General features: G+C 45.7%; 1 protein-coding gene across 7 annotated transcripts in view; it reads left to right on the top strand.

Moving 5' to 3' along the window:
* polq (polymerase (DNA directed), theta) overlaps positions 1–21,816 on the top strand; it is a 111,750-nt gene that overhangs the window by 36,681 nt on the left and 53,253 nt on the right. For all 7 annotated transcript variants that reach the window (XR_005461267.1, XM_038801912.1, XM_038801911.1 and 4 more), the window contains 5 exons: positions 2,968–3,110; positions 11,417–11,610; positions 12,964–13,088; positions 13,259–13,502; positions 17,485–20,066. Coding sequence is in view for 6 of the 7 variants with exons in the window: in XM_038801912.1 (XP_038657840.1) it covers positions 2,968–3,110; positions 11,417–11,610; positions 12,964–13,088; positions 13,259–13,502; positions 17,485–20,066 (3,288 nt within the window). In the remaining variant the exon portion in view is untranslated. The remainder of the gene's footprint in view (positions 1–2,967; positions 3,111–11,416; positions 11,611–12,963; positions 13,089–13,258; positions 13,503–17,484; positions 20,067–21,816) is intronic.

A 21,816-nucleotide genomic window follows, 5' to 3' on the forward strand; every position in this document is an offset into this window, starting at 1 on the left:
AGTTTGGGGGCGTTGATAACTGTGCCTCTGCCATTCCCGCCGGCACGGTATTCCACCGGCCCCATGGTGGTGGCAGCCCTGAGAGTCTGGGGGCAATGGAGGAGACATGTGGGAGCAGAGGGAGCATCGGTCTGGTCCCCAATGTGTAATAATCATCGGTTTGCCCCGGGAAGTATGGATGGGGGGTTCTGGATATGGCGAAGAGCAGGGATTGAGAAGATGGGGTATGTTTATAGAGGGGAGCTTTCCGGGTATGAGGGCACTGGAGGAGAAGTTTGGGTTGGCGAGGGGAAACAAATTCAGGTATCTGCAGGTGCGGGACTTCCTACGTAAACAGGGGTCAACCTTCCCGCTCCTACCGCTAAGGGGGATTCAGGACAGGGTAGTTTCCAGAGGGTGGGTGGGAGAAGGAAGCGTCTCGGACATTTACAAGCAACTTATGTGGTCAGAGGAGACACAGACCGAGGAACTGAAGTGCAAGTGGGAGGAGGAGCTGGGAGGAGAGATAGAGGATGGTCTATGGGCAGACGCGTTGAGTAGAGTCAACGAATCCGCAACATGTGCCAGGCTCAGCCTGATACAATTCAAGGTCGTTCACCGGGCTCACATGACAGTGGCCAGGATGAGCAGATTCTTTGGGGTGGAGACAGGTGTGCAAAATGTGCGGGAGGACCAGCAAACCATGGCCACATGTTCTGGGCATGTCCGAAGCTTAGGGGATTTTGGCTGGGGTTTGCAGATGTCATGTCCACGGTGTTAAAAACAAGGGTGGCGCTGATTCCAGAGGTGATGATTTTTGGGGTGTCGGAAGACCCGGGAATCCAGGAGGAGAAAGAGGCAGATGTTCTGGCGTTTGCTTCCCTTGTGGCCTGGAGATGGATATTATTAGCTTGGAGGGACTCCAAGCCCCTGAAGTCGGAGACCTGACTATCTGACATGGCTAGCTTTCTCTGTTTGGAGAAAATCAAATCAAGTTCGCCTTGAGAGGGTCACTGTTAGGGTTCGCCCGGAGGTGGCAACCATTCGTCGACTTCTTTGCGGAAAATTAATCGTCAGCAGAAAGGGGAGGGGGGGTTAGTTTAGCTTAGAGTAGGGGGTTAATAAAGGTGGGACCTGTAAGGGAGGGGGACGTTATTTCCATAACAGGTTATGTACAGCAACTATATACAATAAAAAGATTGACAAACACAAGGGGAGAGAATCCATAACAGTTCATCACAAGGTCAATCTATCGAGAGATTTTCTGGATTTCGTAGACCTCCTTCATCCCCCAACCGGTTGATCCAATTCTGAAGTAGCGACGCTGTCATCCTTGGAAGATTGCCTTGGAGATTCGACCACTACGGCAGAGGCATTCCCTTCTCCAGCTCCCTCCTGTATCATCGGGACCTACTCAGAACTCCTAGATTCCCTCTGTTCTGGCTCCACCACAGGAGCACTGGTGCTGCCTCCCGGCTCCAACTGTTCCGAGAGTGGGATTGTAGCCTCCTGGTTTCTTACATTGTCAACGTGTTTCTGCACTGTCCTACCATTTAAACCCACCACGTTTGAGACTGGACCTGACTTTAATACAACTTTGCCTGGTAGTCAAAGTGGGACTGAGGCAAAGTTCCTGACGAGGACCAGGCTGCTGACTTGAAATTACCTGTCTCCTTTGTGCGAAACATGCGGCAGGATGCTCCGTCCCGCCACACCACATTTCTGCCTTAACCTGCCGACGGGATGCTCCGTTACACCAGCCGGTCAATGGGTTTCCTATTGTGGGGCAGCCCCACGCTGTCGGGAAATCCCCGGGCTGCCGGTAAAAGGAGCATCCCGCCGGTAGAGAATCCCGCCCATGGTGTTTCCTCTGCGAGGCCTGTTACTCCTCCACCCTCCCCGCCAAATTTGGGAAAACTTAATCCAATTGGGTCTGGAGATGATGGCCCATGGGTACTTCCACCGGTGTGACACCTATGGTGGCATGGGGGTCACCTTACAAGTTAGAATAAAGTTGGCAAACTATAGATACAGTGGTCTGCTGGACTGTTTTTTTTTCATGGTTGTTTTGAAATTCTACAAAGCTCTCACCGCTAATCTTTTGAGGCTGGGTGCTGGGAGGTAATTCTAGTATGGCGAATGTTATTTATTCGGACAAAATACTGAAACTCCTCTCCAGTGAATGGAGTGCCATTGTCAGACACTATTAGCTTGGGGAGGCCATGGGTAACAAAAATGCACCGCAGGGCCCCGACTGTGGCTGCTGATGTTGTTGTCCATATTTCTTGGATATCCAACCACTTTGAACGGGCAGAGGATCGTTCTGCCCAAGAAGAAAGCTGTGAGCCCACATGTACCCACGTCCATGAATGACCAGGTCCTTTCCATTGGTGGAGGTTGATATGTAGACCCTTGCAGGGGTCACACTGGCGCGCCATGTGTTCAATATCCTGATCTATGTCGGGCCACCAAATATAGCTCTGAGCGGGCATTTTCATTTGGTCCGGATGGGCTCTGCAATTCTTGAAACAGTGGCTCTCTTACTGAGCACAGTAAGAAGTCTTACAACACCAGGTTAAAGTCCAACAGGTTTGATTCAAACACGAGCTTTCGGAGCGCAGCTCCTTCCTCAGGTGAATGGCGAGGTATGTTCCAGAAACATTTATATAGACAAAGTCAGAGATGCTGGACAATGCTTGGAATGCAGGCATTTGCAGGTAATCAAATCATTACAGATCCAGGGAGAGGGATAATCACAGGTTAAAGAGGTGTAAATTGTCTCAAGCCTGAACAGTTGGTAGGATTTTGCAAGTCCAGGCCTGATGGTGGGGTTGTGGAAAAAGCTGGAGTTTGGAACTAAATTAGGCAGCTTTTTCAAAGAGCTTTTACAGGAAAAATGAGGGCCTCCTGTGCTGAAAATGCTAATCGTTTTAATTGTACTTGTATAAATGATGTGTTATTTTTAATAATGTGTTTCTTTTTATATAGTTCACCTGTATCGACCCACACAGTTGGGAGCAGCCACTCTCGCCTCCTCCCTGTCTCCTCCAGATGCACTGAGAATCTTTGCTGACTTACAGAAAGCAATGAAAGGGTTTGTTTTGGAGAATGATCTTCATATCCTCTATCAGGTATGTCAGGAATTCTCTGTAGATAGCATCAATCGTGTTTTTCATGCTGCATGTAACAGCCAGTGGACAATGGTTGAGATGTTCCTTGATTCATGTTCCTCTGAGCAACCTGATACTCCTTCATGTCTTGATCTCTGTTAAGTTTCACACACCTGGTAGTGAGTAGTAGATCAACGTATAATCCCTGCACTTCTGATATAAACCTGGCCCGATGCCAAAGGTATGAGACAATTATATCACAGCACCTGTGTCGTCTTTGCTTGGTGATGGTAAGAGGTCCTTTTATTGGGTCGTTTTAATCCGTAATATTTCGGATACTATATTCAAACTGTAAAAATAGACTATATGTTTTTGAAGCTATTGTGATAATCTTTATTAGTGTCACAAGTAGGCTTACATTAACACTGCAATCAAGTTACTGCAAATCCCCTAGTCACCTGTTCAGCTATGAAGGGGGAATTCGGAACGTCCAATTCACCTAACAGCACGCCTTTCGGGACTTGTGGGAGGAAACCAGAGCACCCGAAGGAAACCCACGCAGAGCAAGGATTATATATCAGCCTGGTCACCACTTTTGATTGCGTCTAATGATCTCTGGTGAAAGTTTAGTTTCTTTTACGATTGGGTAAGGAAATTAGTCTCTGCTGTGATGACTGGCCCCATTCCAACGATTGAATAGCTTTGAACAGTGACAGTTGAGGCTTGCCACTTTATGTATTGGAGGTCACCAGTACCGGTGGAACTCTAAACCAGATTGAATCAGCTTTTTGTATCTCTGTAGGTTCCCATTATATGTCTTTGATTAACTCAACAGAAAATGTATTTGAGTGTTATAGCGATTCCCCAAAACAGCTTGTTTATTTTTCAAAGAGGGAACATATTTATATGAATTTATAATATGCATTTTTGGTTTTGGGACCCAGTACGCAAATAGGAGAATTTAAGATGGGGTCAAATTATTTGGGCATTTTGAGCTAATCTGACTTTGACATCTGTCTGTAACGGACTCTTATCCTCTGTAGTATCATTAATATTTAAGGGGAGACTGGATGAGTACATGAAGGATTAGAAGGATATGCTGATGGGGTGAGATGAAGTAAGGTGACATGAGGCTTGTGTGGAGATTATACACTGGCAGAGGCCAATTGGACTGAATGGCCTGTTTCTTTGCAGTGGAAACAGGATATAGGGAACATCTTCCAGAGTGAACTTCAAATAAATGAATGCCAGGTTCTTGTATCCTCAGTTATCATCTCCCGGGGAGGAAAGGCTCAGGCCTTTACCAACCGGGACCTTGAAATCAAATGCAATCCTCCTCCAACAAGGCTTAGGTCGGGCTGGGAGCTTTCAGCATGTAATTTTCCAATGGCATGGCCCTTTCCCTCCCCTGGCCTCCAAGCAGCATTGAAATCGTGCCATTTCCTCTCTTGGGGTGGGGGGGAGAAGTCTCTTAGTCAAAATATAGAAAGAAAGAGAGAGGGAATAAACAGTGCACATTGCTTCCCTCAATACCTTATGGATTCTTTTGAGAGCCATGTTAGGTATGCTAGAAGGGGCCCAAAATGAATGAATTTCCAACCACTATGATTGAATTCCATGTGATTATAACATTATTTTTTTCTTTACCTGTGCTTTGGATATCATAGGTTGTGTAGCAAAGATAGGGAAGGATATCAGCAAAGCAATTCAAGGTTCTTGGTCCAGAGACTCTCGAGCTCTTCCAAAGCGCTCCGGGGAATTGTTACTTCGAAGATAACCCGAGCATCTTCGGGTGACCCATTGTCACCTGGAGTTCCGATACGGAGAAACCAAACCCCAGAGTGCAAGGCTCTGCAGAGAGGAGAGGGACCCCAGCACCCCAGCACTCCCTTGTGTCTGCTGGCGGTGGGACAGTCTCTGATACATTTTTAGGTTGTTTCTTAACTGTAAACGGCAATTTTCTGAGTGATTTAATCAGCACGTTGATTAAAAATTGAAAGAACCGCAAAGGATGTTTTAGTTGCCAGCTCTGGGGTTTTGATACTGATTTTGGAGGACTTCAAAATATCCAGGTAACATTTCCGCATAATAAATATAACGTAAATATAAAGTAATTTACAATTTGGGACTTCAGGAGGGAGCTAAGGTAAATTATACACAGTTTACATTGCTGCAAAATTGTAAAATAAGCTTGGATACATGTGGCTCGAGTAATATTCAATAAAATTGACAAATGGACAAGAAGCTGTGAGAATTTATACTATCCAAATGGGAGGGTAAGGTTGTATCAAGTTATCAGTGGTTGTAATGTGAAAGGTACCACAAGTTCCAAAATACGCGCTGTTCGGGAATTTGGCCATTCTGAATTCTCCCTCTGTGTACTCAAACAGGTGCCGGAATGTGGTGACTAGGGGCTTTTCACAGTAACGTCATTGCAGTGTTAATGTACACCTACTTGTGACAATAAAGATTATTATTATAAGTTCCGGAGAAAACAATTTATTTTGAAATTAATCCCAAAAGTCCCACTGAGTGAGCCAGGGCTGTTAGTACTGTTTTGATGTTAACGTGGCTGTGACTCGAGCAGAATTTTGAATAAAATCTTTTTATTGGCATTTTTAAAATTATAAACATTGTGTTAGTTTTCATTTTATTGTACAGTCACAAAGGTTTCTTCTTTGGTTTCTCTATTTACAGTCTGTCGTGCCCCCCCCCCCCCCCCCTCCATTGCCCCCCTTCTTCACTGCTGCCCCCCATTCTTTCTTGCTGAGTTTTGCTACCTCCCCTTGCTCCACCCCCTGCCTCCCCCAAGTCCTCCCTCACCTTCCTCTTTCTGTCTAGTCCTGGCTATTTCTCCCTAGCTACTGGCTATTTATTTATTTATGTGTTGGCCACAAATGGGTCTTGGAACAGTTGGGTGAATGGCTCCCATGTTTTGTGGAAGCCCTCTTCTGACCCACAGATGGTGAATTTGATTTTCTCCGTTTGGAGAAATTCCGATAGGTTGGACAGCGAGTCTGCAGTTTTAGGTGGTGCTGCTGATCGCCAACCGAGCAGGATTCTATGGCGGGACTCTAGCAGAATTAAATTGGATAAGGATATCCTCACTCCTTCTTTGGCAATAAAAGTAATAACGAATCTGACAGTTTTGTCAGAAGGTTTAGTCAATGTGAATGTAATGAACGTGCAAGGTACAATAAGACCATAAGAGTCTGCTCCGCCATTCAATCATGGCTGATATTTTTCTCATCCCCATTCTCCAGCCTTCTCCCCATAACCCCTGATCTCCTTGTTGATCAAGAATCTATCTATCTCTGTCTTAAAGACACTCAGTGATTTGGCCTCCACAGCCTTCTGTGGCAAAGAGTTCCACAGATTCACCACCCTGTGGCTGAAGAAATTCCTCTTCATCTCTGTTTTAAAGGATCGTCCCTTTAGTCTGAGATTGTGTCCTCTGGTTCTAGTATTTCCTACAAGTGGAAACATCCTCTCCACGTCCACTCTATCCAGGCCTTGCAGTATCCTGTAAGTTTCAGTAAGATCACCCCCCCCCCCCCATCCTTCTAAACTCCAACGCATACAGACCCAGAGTCCTCAACCGTTCCTCATACGACAAGCTCTTCATTCCAGGGATCATGCTTGTGAAACTCCTCTGGGCCCTTTCCAAAGCCAGTACATCCTTCCTTGGATACTGGGCCCAAAACTGCTCACAATACTCCAAATGGGGTCTTACCAGAGCCTTATATAGCCTCAGAAGTACATCCCTCGTCTTGTATTCTAGCCCTCTTGACATGAATGCTAACATTGCATTTGCCTTCCTAACTGCCGACGGAACCTGTACGTTAACCTTCAGAGAATCGTAAACAAGGACTCCCAAGTCCCTTTTGTGCTTCTGATTTCCTAAGCATCTCGGTAGCATAGTTGTTAGTACAGTTGCTTCACAGCTCCAAGGTCCCAGGTTCGATTCCCGGCTAGGTCACTGTCTGTGCGGAGCCTGCACGTCCTCCCCGTGTCTGCGTGGGTTTCCTTTGGGTGCTCCTGTTTCCTCCCACAGTCCAAAGATGTGCGGGTTAGGTGGATTGACCATGTTAAATTGCCCTTGGTGTCCAAAAAATGTTAAGTGGGGGTTACTGGGTTACGGGGATAGGGTAGATACGTGGGCTTCAGTAGGGTGCTCTTTGTGAGGCTGGTGCAGACTCGATGGGCCGAATGGCCTCCTGCACTGTAAATTCTATGATATCCCCATTTAGAAAACAGTCTATGCCTCCATTTCTCCTTCCAAAGATTATAACCTCACACTTTCCACATTGTATTCCATCTGCCACTTCTGGGGCTGGTTTAACACACTGGGCTAAATCGCTGGCTTTTAAAGCAGACCAAGGCAGGCCAACAGCATGGTTCAATTCCCGTACCAGCCTCCCCGAACAGGCGCCGGAATGTGGCGACTAGGGGCTTTTCACAGTAACTTCATTGAAGCCACTCGTGACAATAAGCGATTTTCATTTCATTTCATTTGCACACTCACCTAGCCTGTCCAAGTCCTTCTGCGGCACACCTGCTTCCTCAATACTACCTGCCCCCAACAGATCTTTGTATCATCTGCAAACTTAGCAACAGTACCTTCAGTTCCTTCTTCCAGATCATTAATGTATATTGTGAAAAATTGTGGTCCCAGCATCGACCACTGAGGCACACCACTAGTCACGGCTGCCATTCTGAAAACGACCCTTTTATCCCCACTCTCTGCCTTCTGCCAGCCAGCCAATACTCTATCCATGCCATGATCTTACCCTTAACACTATGGGCTCTTAACTTATTTAACAGTTTTTTATGCGGCACCTTGTCAAAGGCCTTCTGGAAATCTAAATAAATAATGTCCACTGGTTCTCCTTTGTCTAACTTCCTTGTTACTTCCCCAAACAGAGATTTGTGAGATATGACCTTCCCTTGACGAAGCCGTGCTGACTCAATCATATTTTACCATGCACTTCCAAGTACTGCGCGATCTCATCTTAAATAACAGACTCTAAAATCTTACCAATGACCAAAGTCAGGCTGACTGGCCTATAATTTCCTGTCTTCTGCCTCCCTCCCTTCTTCAACAGGGGTGTTACATTAGCCACCTTCCAGTCCTCTGGGACACTTCCTGCCTCCAGTGATTCCTGAAATATCATCACCAATGCCTCCACAATTTCCTCAGCTATCTCTTTTAGGACCCTGGGGTGTAGACCATCCAACCCGTTGACTTATCCACCTTCAGACCTTTCAGTTTCCCCAGAACCTTCTCCTTAGTAATGGTCATTGCACTCATCTCTGCCTCCTGGTTCTCCTGGAGCTCTGGCATCCCACTGGTGTCTTCCACCGTGAAGACCGATGCAAAGTAACTATTCAGTTTGTCTGCCATTTCTTTGTTTCCCATTATTACTTCTCCAGCCACATTTTCCAGTGGTCCAATGTCTATTTTTGCCTCTCTTTTACCTTTTATATGTCGAAAAAAACTCTTCCTACCTTCCTTTATATTACTAACTATCTTGCACTCATATTTCATCTTCTCCCCCCTTATTGCTTTTTTAGTTGTCCTCTGCTCGCTTTTAAAGGTTTCCCAATCCTATGGCTTCCCACTAATCCTCACCACTCTGTATGCTTTTTCTTTAGCTTTTATGCTGTCATTGACTTCCCTCGTCAACCATGGATGCTTTGTCCTCTCCTTAGCATGTTTCATCCTCCTTGGGATGAATTTCTGTTGTGCCTCCCTAATAACCCCCCATAACTCCTGCCATTGCTGTTCTACTCTCTTCCCTGCTAGCCTCCTTTTCCAATCAACTCTGGCCAGTTCCTCCCTCATGTCTTTGTAGTTACCCTTATTTAATTGTAATAATGATAGCACTTAACAGAAAGAGATTAACCCGTGTGTAAAACAAATCCTAAATGACTGAAAATCTCTTGAGGAAATAGTCTCTAATCTCTCTGAATTTGCCTGGCACCGAGATGATGGGAGATGAGAGACATTAACTTTACAACTGAGATTGCATTGCCTTCAAAGCACTGGAAACTGAAACAGAGTTACAGTGAGATCCTATTACATGAAGGCCTGCTCCAGGAGTAGCATCAAGAACTTGATCAAAATTAGAGCTGTGTGAAAAGTGCCAGATTAGTGTGTAAAGTTTGTACTGCATGTGGATGGCCTGATTGTAAATATTGTAAAAAGTGAGGAATTAAGCCAATCAGAAAAATAGTTCAGTTTAATTTTGTGCACATGAAACTAGAATATTTGCCAGGATATGTGATGCAGTCTGTAGATGAATAGGAAAACATGAATCATGCAGAAAGGCTGCTGTTATTTCATTGAGTGCTGTGAGGAAGTGTGTAGGAGGCTGATATTGGCATTTCGGAAAGGCTCACATTGTCGCAAATGTAACCCCCCCCCCCCCCGCCCCATTGTATAAACCTATTTGTGCACTTTCTTGGCTTCAGCCTTTTGGGTCGGTGGGTGGAAGTATCCTGCGGTGAGTAACTCACCTTCTGACTCCCCAAAGCCTTTCCACCAGTCACAAAGCATAAGTCAGAAGTCTGATGGAATACACTCCACTTGCCTGGATGAGTGCAGCTCCAACAACATTCAATAAGCTCAACACATCCAGGACAAAGCAGCATTGATTGGCATCCCTTCCACAAACATTCAATCCCTCCACCACTGACACACCAGTGGCAGCCGTGTGTACCATCTACAACAGGGGTGGGCAAACTTTTCCGTGCAAGGGCCACATTCAGAAATTCACAATTCACAAAGGGCCGCATAGTATATTAAGTAAAATAATTACTTCACCCGGTTATGATTCTGGGCGCCTCATATAGAACATAGAACAGTACAGCACAGAACAGGCCCTTCGGCCCTCAACGTTGTGCCGAGCAATGATCACCCTACTCAAGTCAACGTATCCACCCTATACCAGTAAGTAACCCAACAGCCCCCCCCCCCCCCCCCATTAACCTTAAAAAAAAAAAAAAAATTTTTTTTTTAAAACAAAATGTTTTTTTTTTAATGACTTGGTGGGCCGCAGATATACCTTTGGCGGGCCGCATGCGGCCCGCGGGCCGTAGTTTGCCCACCCCTGATCTACAAGATGCACTGCAAGAGCTCCTGAGACAGCACCTTCCAAACCCACGACCACTACCATCTAGAACAGTGGTTCTCAACCTTTTTTAACCCATGGACCCCTTTTCCTCTTAATTTTTTTTGTGGACCCCCATAGCCATTCCACAGAAAAAAAAGCTTCTTATATGTGTGGTAAACTAATCCTAAAGTCCATCTACCTTACCGTGAGGGTTGGAAACGGATTAGCGGTATTTTCGTACGTTGCCAAACTTATTCTAATATGAAAAGTAATGAAAAAAACTTTTTACTGACTAAATTGAACTAAATTACTCTTAAAAATAACCAATTCATATCAAATATACACAGTTTCTAGTGATTACTATGTTAAAGAGAGAGAGAGAGAAAGGTGAATATTCATCATGAAAACAAACATTTTTTTCTTCTACTTAATTCTCAGTAATAACAATTGTTCTGAAGTAGAATTGCTCTATGGACCACTAAAATATCACCGTGGACCCCCAATTCGGTATTTTTTTGTGTGGACCCCCAGTAATGTTACATGGACCCCCAGGGTCCATGTGGACCCCGGTTGAGAACGACTGATCTAGAAGGACTAGGGCCGCAGACACATGGAACACCACCACCTGGAGGTTCCCCTCCAAGTCACTCACCATCGTGACGTGAAAATATATCACCATTTCTTCACTGTCACTGGGTCAAAATCCTGGAATGCTTTCACTAACATCACTGTGGGTGTACCTACACGACATAGACTGCAGCAGTTCATAGAATCATATAATTTACAGTGCAGAAGGTAGCTCACCATCAACACCTCTAGGGAAATTAGAGATGTACAATAAATGCTGGCCTAGCCAGCAATACCATCACCCCATGCATGAAATTTAAAAATCTACACTTTAAAAAAAAAATGATAGTTTATAAATAACTACAGTTACCAAGATTTTCCAAATTAGCTGTTATACTGGCTTGTGTGTTCAAGATGACATCCCTGAATATTATAAATGTGCTATAATAAAACTCTGAACAATGTCATGGTACGTCTGCTAGTCTGGCTGAAGTACATCAGTTCCCATGTCGTAAGGAGAGCTCAAACCTGCAGACTAAATGCATGAACAATGCATACTGTTCTGTCCACACCAAAATAAACTATTGTATTGGTGTAGCTCTTGTGATGGGGTGCTAAAGATTTTTCTTTCTCCACTGACTTCAGATCACACCGGTCTATGAAGAATGGGTAACCATTGACTGGTATCAGTTCTTTTGCTTATGGGAGAACTTGTCGGCCTCAATGAAGAGAGTAGCAGAGCTGGTTGGAATTGAGGAAGGATACTTGGCTCGCTCAATTAAAGGGAAACTTATTCCGAAGACTGACAAGCAGTACAGACAAATGGCAATTCACAAAAGGTGCTGATGACATGTTTGCCTGTTTGTCACAGATTCTTCCTTCCTCCCCAGAAAATATTGATTCATTTCTTGTGTAAGGACCTATGGAAACTAATCATGTTCTCGTCTGCAGTGGTTCAAGAGTCATTAGGAATTTCAGCAATGTTACAATTTTAATTTGTGTTTTCTGATCTACCCACTTTATATCTGAATTTAAATGAATGGTGGAAAAATAAGAGTTTCCCCATGGACTGTGGTGTTTGGAAGAGGTCTGTGTGTCAACCGTGTAATATTTTAACAACCAATGTAAAAAACAGATTTGGCAACAGATTACCAAAACAATCACCTAAAGTCTACAATTTCTCCAAAATGAAATCAATTTCTACATTTGCTATACATACAATGGGCAAGATTCTCCCATCCTCCGGTAGAGAGTCCACGCAGTTGTGAACGCCGTCGCATTTTACGATGGTATGAACGGGCCGCTGCCATGATTAATTCTGGTCCCAACTGGGGGCCAGCATGGCGCTGGAGCGGTTCACGCCGCTCCAGCTGCAGGTCCCAGCACGAACTGTGTGCCGTGGGATCCGTGCATGCGCAGTTGCGCTGGTGCCAACGAGGACATGCGCAGTGGCACCGGCAGCAACGCGCGCATGCGCAGTGGCTTCCTTCAATGCGCCGGCCCGACGCAACATGGCGCAGGACTACAGGGGCCGGCACGTAGAAAGGAGGCCCCCAGAGTGCTGGACTACAGAGGCCAGCCCGCCAATCGGTGGGACCCAATCGCGGGCCAGGCCACATCGGAGGCCCCCCCCCCCAAAGGCCGCCACCCGACCCTTGCACGCCAAGGTGGCGCCGGTGGTTCTAGGCTCTTTTCTTATGGCCACTCGACCCAGCACCAATGGCGCCGATTCTGCGCTCTGTGGAGAATTGCGTGCCGGCGGCGTGTAGTGATTCGCGCGGCCCGCCAGCGATTCTCCGATCTGGCGCGGGGTCGGAGAATCCTGTCCAATCTGTTGAGTAAGCAGGCTTAATTTTTGATAATCTTGTGCTACACTGCATTTCCAGTGTAACTACATGTCGTAGGCTTGTTTTCGGCATCCTTATTGCGTTTTCACTTTTTTCCTTTTGAGATTGAGAGCTTCACTCGACGTTGTTGGTCAACTATTGCCAGTTTCCTCGGTTGGTCTGCACGTGTCGTTGAAGAACAAATTCTGTGGAGACCTGAATGCAGAGCATGAAGCACAGAAACAGTTGAGGATTGAGAGGCGGTGAAGATTATGTAGGGGTTTCTGATATAAAACTGTATGCTTGCAATATTTAGTGTGCATCTTGACCAACATATGCATCTATCTTATTTTCCCAATGCTCCAGGTTTTTCACCAGCCTTGTGTTACTCGATCTAATCAATGAAGTTCCACTTGGAATTGTAACAAAGAAATACCACTGCAGTCGAGGACAGCTTCAGTCTCTGCAGCAGTCAGCAGCAAGTTATGCAGGCAAGAGTATTAAAAGCAGCTCTAAATGGAACCAGTATAGGCTTCTCTTAACCAGTATTGGAAACAGCTCTTGTGCACAATTGCTTTTCTCAGGCTGGAGTGACACATTACTTTTCTAAAACCATTTGGTGGCAATGGAATTGCTAACTTATCTTTTGTATCTTATACAGGGATGGTGACCGTATTTAGTAACCGACTTGGTTGGCACAATATGGAGCTGCTCCTCTCGCAGTTTCAGAGCCGTCTTAGTTTTGGTATCCAACGGCAGCTCTGTGATCTGGTGCGGATCTCCTTGTTGAATGCACAGCGTGCTCGAGCACTGTTTGATGCTGGATTCACCACTGTATCTGAGCTGGCACGGGGAGACCCTACTGATGTTGAAACAGCTCTAAGAAATGCAGTCCCATTTAAAAGGTAGAGCTTTAACTGATTATTGGGGTTTAAGATTTATAAATGTAACGATATAACTGGGTACAAATCTTTCCCCACAATGTTATTAGTTTTGTGTAGGATTGTTTAGGGCAGCACGGTAGCATAGTGGTTAGCACAATTGCTTCACAGCTCCAGGGTCCCAGGTTCGATTCCGGCTTGGGTCACTGTCTGTGCGGAGTCTGCACGTCCTCCCCGTGGGTGCGTGGGTTTCCTCCGGGTGCTCGATATCGATATTATATTGCTCAGAGTCACCAGGTATCAGATGATACCACCACAAGGTTCAACCGGATATCGATCAAAGAGCCAAACACCAGTTAGTTAATTCAAGATCAATGGTACTTTATTTACACACACAATTAATCATGCAACATAAACACTACTAGTTAAACTACACCTATCAACTATGACAACCTGTACTTAACTTCAGGCACCCGGCTTAGGTCAGAGGAACAGTGGTCTTTGTTCGGATCTGGATCTATCGGGTCTATAGAAGTAACTGCTGCTCAGCTGGGCTCATCCATCTGGTAGCGGGTGTTGAACTTGAACTTGCTTCTGGTGGTGCTGCAGTTGAAAGTAGACATTGCCAGAGCGCCAGGTCCAAGAGAGGCCGAACACATGGTGGTCTCCCTCTTTATCCTCGGGGGTTCTTGCGCTCTTTTGGGCGGTGGTTCAGTTTGGACCCCACTAATTGGGTAATTCTTGATCAATGTGTTCGATTTGAACCAATAAAGGGGCGGGTGCCTTGATGGCCGGGCGAGTCCCAGGCGGTCATTGACCCTGTTGTTGATGCTTCCTGAGCAAAGGGAGTGGCGCCGAAATGTCTGGGATTGTATCGTTTGCTCAAGTATCAGTCTTTTGTCTTACGGAGATGGGCCATCAAAATGCTAATCGTTTGGGGGAATTTGCTCACAAATATACATTCAGGCTCTGAGCCTGCTTGAACCTTACATTGGCCATTTGTCCCGTTGTGCTTTGCGACCATCCATGTTTCTTATTTTAAATGGCCATCCCAGTTGGCTACAGTTCTTAATGAATACTTTGTATTTGTTCACAAAAGAGACTGATGCAGACATTGCATGTGACAAAGAGGAATGTACAATATGGAATGGGATGAAAATTGTCCGAGAACAAATAATAAAGAATTTTGTATCTTTGAACATAGTTATAGCACCGGACACAGGTGGAATGTATCCCAGGCTGATAAAATAAGTCAGGGAGGAAAGCAGAGGCACCAATCATCATTTATCAATCCTCTCTGATAATGGGTAAGATGCCAAAGGATTGGAGGGCACCTGGCAATGTGTTTAGGGGTGCCAACATTGTAAAAAGATTAGCAATAAATCTGCTGTAATAATTCACCATTCCTAAAAAGCATTTCAATTCTGACAATTTGGGGGGCTGGTGCTTCCTTAATTGCTTTTATCTTTTCCTTTTGGTGTCAACCCTATATCCTAAGTATGCCACTTCATAAGCTTGGAATGTACATCTTTCTCTTTTCAGTTTTACTCCGGCCTTGTTAAATTGTTTTAGAACCTATTCAGGATTTTCCAGGTGCTCATCTTTGGGCGCTCCTGTTATCAGTACATCATCTAGATAGGCAACTACCTTGGCAATGTCCTGTAGTAAGCTTTCCATCCTGCGCTGGAAAATTGCACACACCAGTAAGTCTCTGAAGGGTAGCCAGGTATATTGGCATAGACCTTGTTGATATTTATTGCAACAAGTTCTCTAGACGCCTTGTCTAATTCCAGTTGTTGGTATGCATGGCTCATATCCGGTTTAGTGTAAGTTAAAACCCCTAATTTAGCATATAAATCTTCAATGCTTGGTATCGGGTATCAGTCCAATTTTGCCACCTGATTCCAGTTACTTTGTAGTCCCACCTAATGTTTCTATCTGACTTAACCATGGGAACGATGGGAGGTTCCCACTCTGAAAACTGTACAGGCCTGATAACGCTTGTGGTAGCGTGGCCACTTTAAGGGTGAGAACTCCACTGACTACGTGACGGGCTCGCAACAAACCCACCAAATTTGGTGGGCCTTACCTGCTTGCATGCTCTGCAGTTCCATCAGCCCCCCTTTCGGCACTTTCCAGAACCTGAGCAACCTCTAATGCCTTCTTTAAGGTAAACTCTGCCTCTGCTAACAATTTCCTTTGTCTGGCTGTGTTATTAACATCACAGACTAGCCTGTCTCTCAACATGTCATTGAATGTAGTCTCGAACTCTCAATGCTCAACCGTTTGTTTTAGGTATGCCACGAACGCCACTATTGTCTCCCCTGTGGCCCTTGTTGTCGAATTAAATTTGTATCATTGCATTATCACTGAGGATTTGGGTGATTATCTCCCTTGACTCATTTCGCAAACTCCTCAAGAGTTTTGGAGTCAGGGACATTTGGAGGAGTCAAACCCTTAACCATGTTATAGGTTTGAGCCCCGAAGGTTGTTAATCAGATTACCTGCTGCTGCTGCTGTGGCCAGGGCCTGGAGCATTGTTGCTTTACAGGATGCCTCCTCCATTTGTACCCAATCTATGTCGGGTTCTTGTACCCATCCCCTCACTTTTCTGCCGTTGCTGCCCAATGGTAGTATTGTAGCTTTGGTAGAGCCAGGCCCCCTCTGACTTTCCCTCTTTGCAGTGTCGGTTTGGGAATTCTCGGGTTCTTACCCCCCAACACACACACGCCATGATTAGACTGTCTACGTTTTGGAAAAAGGCGTTGGGGATGAAGATCGGGATGGATCTAAACAGGAAGAGGAACCTTGGCAGTACATTCATCTTGATCGTCTGCACTCTTCCCGCCAGGGAGAGTGGGAGTGAGCCCCACCGTTGAAGGTCTTTTCTTTCTTCCTCCACCAGGCTGGTCAGGTTCCACTTGTGGATCTGTGTCCAGCCTCTGGCTATTTGTAACGGAATGTGTTCTGGGCCGTTTTGAACGGGAGCCCCTTCAGCTCTGTCCCTCTCCCTTTTGGGTTCACTGGGAATGTCTCGCTTTCGCCCAGGTTAAGTTTGTAGCCGGAGAAGGTTCCAAATTCTTTCAATATTTGCAGTATTGCCTGCTTTTCCTTTCCCCCCCCCCCCCCCCCCCCCCCCCCCTCCACAAATTTCATTGGTCTTAAAGAAGCGCAGGCATTTGACATATTGCACTCACTGTTCTATGTTGCGATTGAATGGCTGAAGTTTCCCAAAGCAAGGGCATTTTAACATTGACAGACTGCTGAACAAGTTTGCTTCAAAGGAAAGGGTTCAACACAAGGTCGGTTCAACACAAAGTCTGTTCTCCTGATTTCTGAAGGCACTCCAATTGACCCTCATTGACAAATGTAGTGTCTTGAGACTGTCGACAACCAAGTCGATTAACAAATAAACGGTTTATTAAGGCAAGTAACTATTTACAGAGAGTGGGATAAAGGATACCATACTCCATGACTCCAAACTCCAAATTAACAGTAAAACCCGTGCTCAGCCCCAGGATCGCCCGATTGCCCCCCCAAGAACTCGCCCCCTTTAAGGGGCACACTACCACGGGGTCTCTATAGCGATGCACATTGCAATGGCGCAGCTCCCCAGGAAATGCGAGGCCATTGTGTTTAATACCGGGGGCTCTATTTTCGGAAGGAAGTCCAGACAATGGAGCAGGTATAGCAGAGATGCTCAACGTGCAAAGGGAGAGGTAAAGAGAATATTTTTTAAGCAGAAGATCATTGGAATGTGGAATGTCTTGCCTGAAAAAGTGTAGGAAACTGAAGTTATATGGTGTTTAAAAGAAGCATCAATAAATGTAAAAGGAAAAAGCACAAATGAATTGGACTAAGTGGTTAACTCTTTCAGAAAATTACTTTGTTCTGGGCTGTAAAGTTCCATGATTCTATTCGCTTCAAAGCTTGTGCTCATTAACACTTGTACAAAAAACTTTTACGCTCAGACCTTGTTCAATAAATGCTTTCTCTTTTACATCAGTTCTAGGAGAGCAGTCGATGAGAGTGAATGTGAGGCTCAAGAGCGTAGAAAGACACGATGTATCTGGGTGAGTGGAAGGAAAGGACTAACAGAGAGAGACGCTGCTGTTCTGATTGTGGAAGAGGCCAAGAATCATCTTCAACAAGATCTGGCTTCGATGGGAATTGAATGGAATCCTGACCAGATGCTGACTGTGGTACAACAGGAGTCAGCTCCGGCTGCTGCTGTGTCTGGGAGCAGTCTGGAACCTGCTAATGCGGCATTCATAAATCCAAATTCAGAGTCAGCCGGGAATAGCCTCAGTGTTCCGGAAGTTGCTAGCTCATTGGTCCTTATTGCCACCAAGTTTGAAGTTAATTCTGGCAAGAATGCAGTAAGTGTGGATCCCAGCTGCAATAGGGAAACTGCTAACAAGCAACCATCAAATGATTTTCCTGGGGGAAATATTTGTCTCCCAGTTGATGGGCATTGTAAGACGACCATGGAATGTTTTAATCAGTCAAAAGTTGGGAAACATTTTCTGAATGACGTACAAGTTGCAGAACATATTATCAATGCAAATAATTCCTTTCCGGTAACGAAGGATGTAAAAAGTGGTGCGGAAACTAAAAAGGACAAGAGTGTTGCAGAAAGTCCAGCTCAAACTTTGCACCAAATTCAGTATGACAGCGGTGCTAATAATAACCTAAATCATAAAGAACTCCGACATCCAGTAATAGTTAGCAAGGAGAATAAAATACTCAGCCCAAATGTTGTTGAGTGCAAGTCTGCTGAGATATGTTTTGCCACAAGAGAATTTGATGAAAGCTTTCAGTTGGATTCACAAATTGAAAAGATCATAGAGCATGCTGCTGCTGCCGGCGAAGTATTGTCCAATTGTGAAGATCAGCAAGAAACTGAAAGCACAAGGTTGTCAGTTGAAGTCCAATCCAGGTCAGAAAATGGTGAGGGCTTAGTTAATGTTGAAACAAATACAAAGCAATTTGGCAGTAATACATCAAATGGAAATGAGGCATTGCGAAATAAGCCTGCTTTAAGAGAGGAAGGTCTGCAATCAGCACAATGTAGTTTCACTGATGGTCAGAAGCAGAGCTCTGGAGAAAGAGAGTCTTCCAAATTAATGAAATCCATAATAAGGTCTCCTACAAATAGTCTTCCAGCTCCACCTTCTGAAACAAGTCTGCCTTTGCTGAAAGCCAGTGATTTTTCTTTAACTGATACCCAGCTAGAGAGCTTCTTGTTAGATTACAAGACACCAGCCTCTATTGAAGAAAGCGTTCCAGCTGTTTCAGTTCAGAAATTGAATAGAGTATTGAATAATTCAAGTTCCAGTCACGAAGAACAAGAGCTCTGTGGTCATTCCAATGCTGACCATGAGATGACTCTGAACATGAGTGATAGTTTATTTGATAGTTTCACAGAAATTTCCTCCAGTGATGACATGTGTACACAGGGTTTCCCGCCTGGCCAGCAGCCCTTACCTAAAGCAGATCTGATCACTGAAGGCCGGCCTTCCTGTTGCCGTGTAGCAGAAGGTGGAATACAGGATCAAAATGACCGACAAAAAACTCGAGCTGAAGCTCCTGAAGCATGTTTGCATTGGAATGACATGTCCTTCAATATCTCTGATTTCAAAGATTCCTACCAAAATGGCAATATTGCTGATTGCTTACGATTACGCGAACAGGAGAACTTGAATAGTCAGATAAATAGTAGCAACCCAAATCAAGGCATGTTAATTAAAGGGTTACCTGACTGTTTAGTGGAAAATGAGGTGGCAGATAATGGGAAATGGATGTGGTCAGACACTTCACTTGATCTAAGTCCAGGGAACAAAGAGACACTAATCCAATTGCCAGCTCCTTTGGGTCAGAAATGTCCAAATAGAAACAAACAAATCAATGACCAGGAAAAGGACCTCCGTTCAAGGAGATTCACAGAAACAAACAGCTTTCAGAACCATGCAACAAAAACTTCCGACACTCCAAACCCAGAGCATGTACCAGTGTTGGGTCAAACTGAGAGACCCCCTCATGAGGTGGCATGGAATCAAAGCAATAAAACAGATGCAAGTAACCAGTCATCAGCTTGTGAAATGGAAAAGCTTCCCAAGTCCAGGCCAGACAGTCGGAATGAAGTTCCTCCAACACCTCCCAGTGAACCTGTCACTCCGAGAATGAAAATAGCATTGACAGCAGCAACAGCTGAAAAATGCAAAAAGCAATCTTTGCCACCAACTGTTTACTCATCTCATGATCCTGTTTTTGGGGGAGGAAGAGTAGAAAGTCCCCCAATACATCATGTTGATTGTAGCCCTGTGGTGAACAATGATGGTGATGCAGATGGTTCTTTCATAGGAGAAGGCTTTTCGCTTCAACTTTCTCAAGAAAATTTATCTCCATTTTCTGGCTCCTGCAGTGCAGAAATATTTACCATTATTGACGTGGCGAGTAGCCGAGCCCTGTTCCAGACATTTATAACTGAGTGGAAAACAAAACAAAGGTTTGCACTAGCAGCTGCCTGTGAGAAAAAGGCATGTATTCTATCACCCAGCTCGGAGATAGGTGGAAGATTTAAACAAGGTGCGTAATAGATGTTTATTTCTAAAAGAACTGTAGCAGTCTGTGCAGTAAGACTGTCTAGAAGATACCTTGGTCACATTCCACATGATGGGTGCAATTTAATGACCTTGTCACGCCCGACTTGGTGACGCATCGAGGCCATTGAATCTCCATGAGGTTTAATGGGGGCGATCCAAATTAGCATATTTAAGTGAGCCATTAGGCTCATTAAATATGTCTGCCCTGTATTCTCCTAGGGCCCGGGAACTAAGGCCGCTCTTGGGAGAGGTTGCCAGGTTGCCGTTTAGCACAGGTTTCCACAGGTGTGGAGCAGGCATGATGGCACCTGGGGGGGTTTCCTAGGTTATTGGAGACTCCCGGGTGATCGGACTCTGGGCAGGGTGGTACCCTGGCACTCCCACTGGCACCCGGGCACCTTGGCATAGCCAGCCTGACCCCATGGCAGTGCCACCTTGACATTGCAAGGCCAGCAGGGGCACTGCCAGAGTGCCTGGCTTGCGGTCCCCAGGCGTCAGGTTGCCCGTGCCAGGAGTTGGGCCCTGGGGTGTCTTGCCCTCTAAGGAGTGGGGTGGGGGACGGGGTGTTTCGAGGACCCCGGAAGAGAGCTGAGCTTTTTGGGTGTGAGTGTAGCTTCGACGGAGCATTCCCCACTGAGGCCAAAAAAGGGCAAAGTGTTGCTGTATAGTGGAGTCTTAGTGCTGCAGGCGCTAAGAAAACCCCGCTAAACATGCACAAAACAGGATTCCATTTCTGTCCCTTTAAATCGTGCGTGATATGCTTATCTACTGACTAATTATACAAATTTATTTCATCGTAAATGTTAAATGGATTTTCTGCACAGCCATTGCCTAGACCCAAATTTCCCAGACACTGTTATGCTGCCTTGTGAGAGAAAGCAAATTTCTCTAAATGAAAGGAAAGTAATTTTAACCCTGTTTCCTAATCCTGGCGAATACCTTTAATCTACCTCAGTCGGGCACCTTATCCTTATCTTTGTGTTGTGGTTCTGGACCTATTGGAAGCTGGAATGAGATTGACCAGGTTCATTTTGGTTAGTGGGGCAGAGGTAGGGGTCCAACTTTCAAAGATAATTCTAAAATATTGTAAAAATTCCTTTTTGTTTTGGAAATGCCACCTTTAGTTCATCTCTCAAACAATCATAGTTTTAGTATCGTCAGTATCCTTCCATCTCCGTAAGATGATGTACATGCAGCAAATCAAATTGGTTGGGACTTTACTATGTAGCAAACAAAGACCATGGGCGAGATTCTCCGCAAATGCGGAGAATCGTAAAGGCTGCCGTGCGACAGGCTGTGACCCACGGCAGTCTTTACAGCCACTTCCGGGGCCGATTTTCTCCCCCCCCCCCCCCCCCCCGGGCGGGGCTAGTAGCGCGGCCCCGTGCGTCATGACGGCGCAACCTTGACGACGGTCATCAAGGCCGCACGTCAAATGTCACGGCGGCTGACGCGGCCGATGACGTCAGCCGCGCATGCGCAGGTTGGACAACACCAACCCACGCGCATGCGCAGTTGGCGTCTTTCTCCTCAGCCGCCCGGCAAGACGTGGCGGCTTGATCTTGCCGGGCGGCGGAGGGGAAAGAGTGCGTCTGTTTTGGACGCTGACCCGACGATCGGTGGGCACCGATCGCGGGCCTGTCCCCTCCCGAGCACAGTCGTGGTGCTCCCGTGCCAATCGGGCCTCTAGATGCCCCAAACGGGCATCTGGCGCCCGCTTCACGGCGGCAGCG

The sequence above is a fragment of the Scyliorhinus canicula genome, chromosome 7 (genome assembly GCF_902713615.1).
Source record: "Scyliorhinus canicula chromosome 7, sScyCan1.1, whole genome shotgun sequence".
Taxonomy (NCBI): domain Eukaryota; kingdom Metazoa; phylum Chordata; class Chondrichthyes; order Carcharhiniformes; family Scyliorhinidae; genus Scyliorhinus; species Scyliorhinus canicula.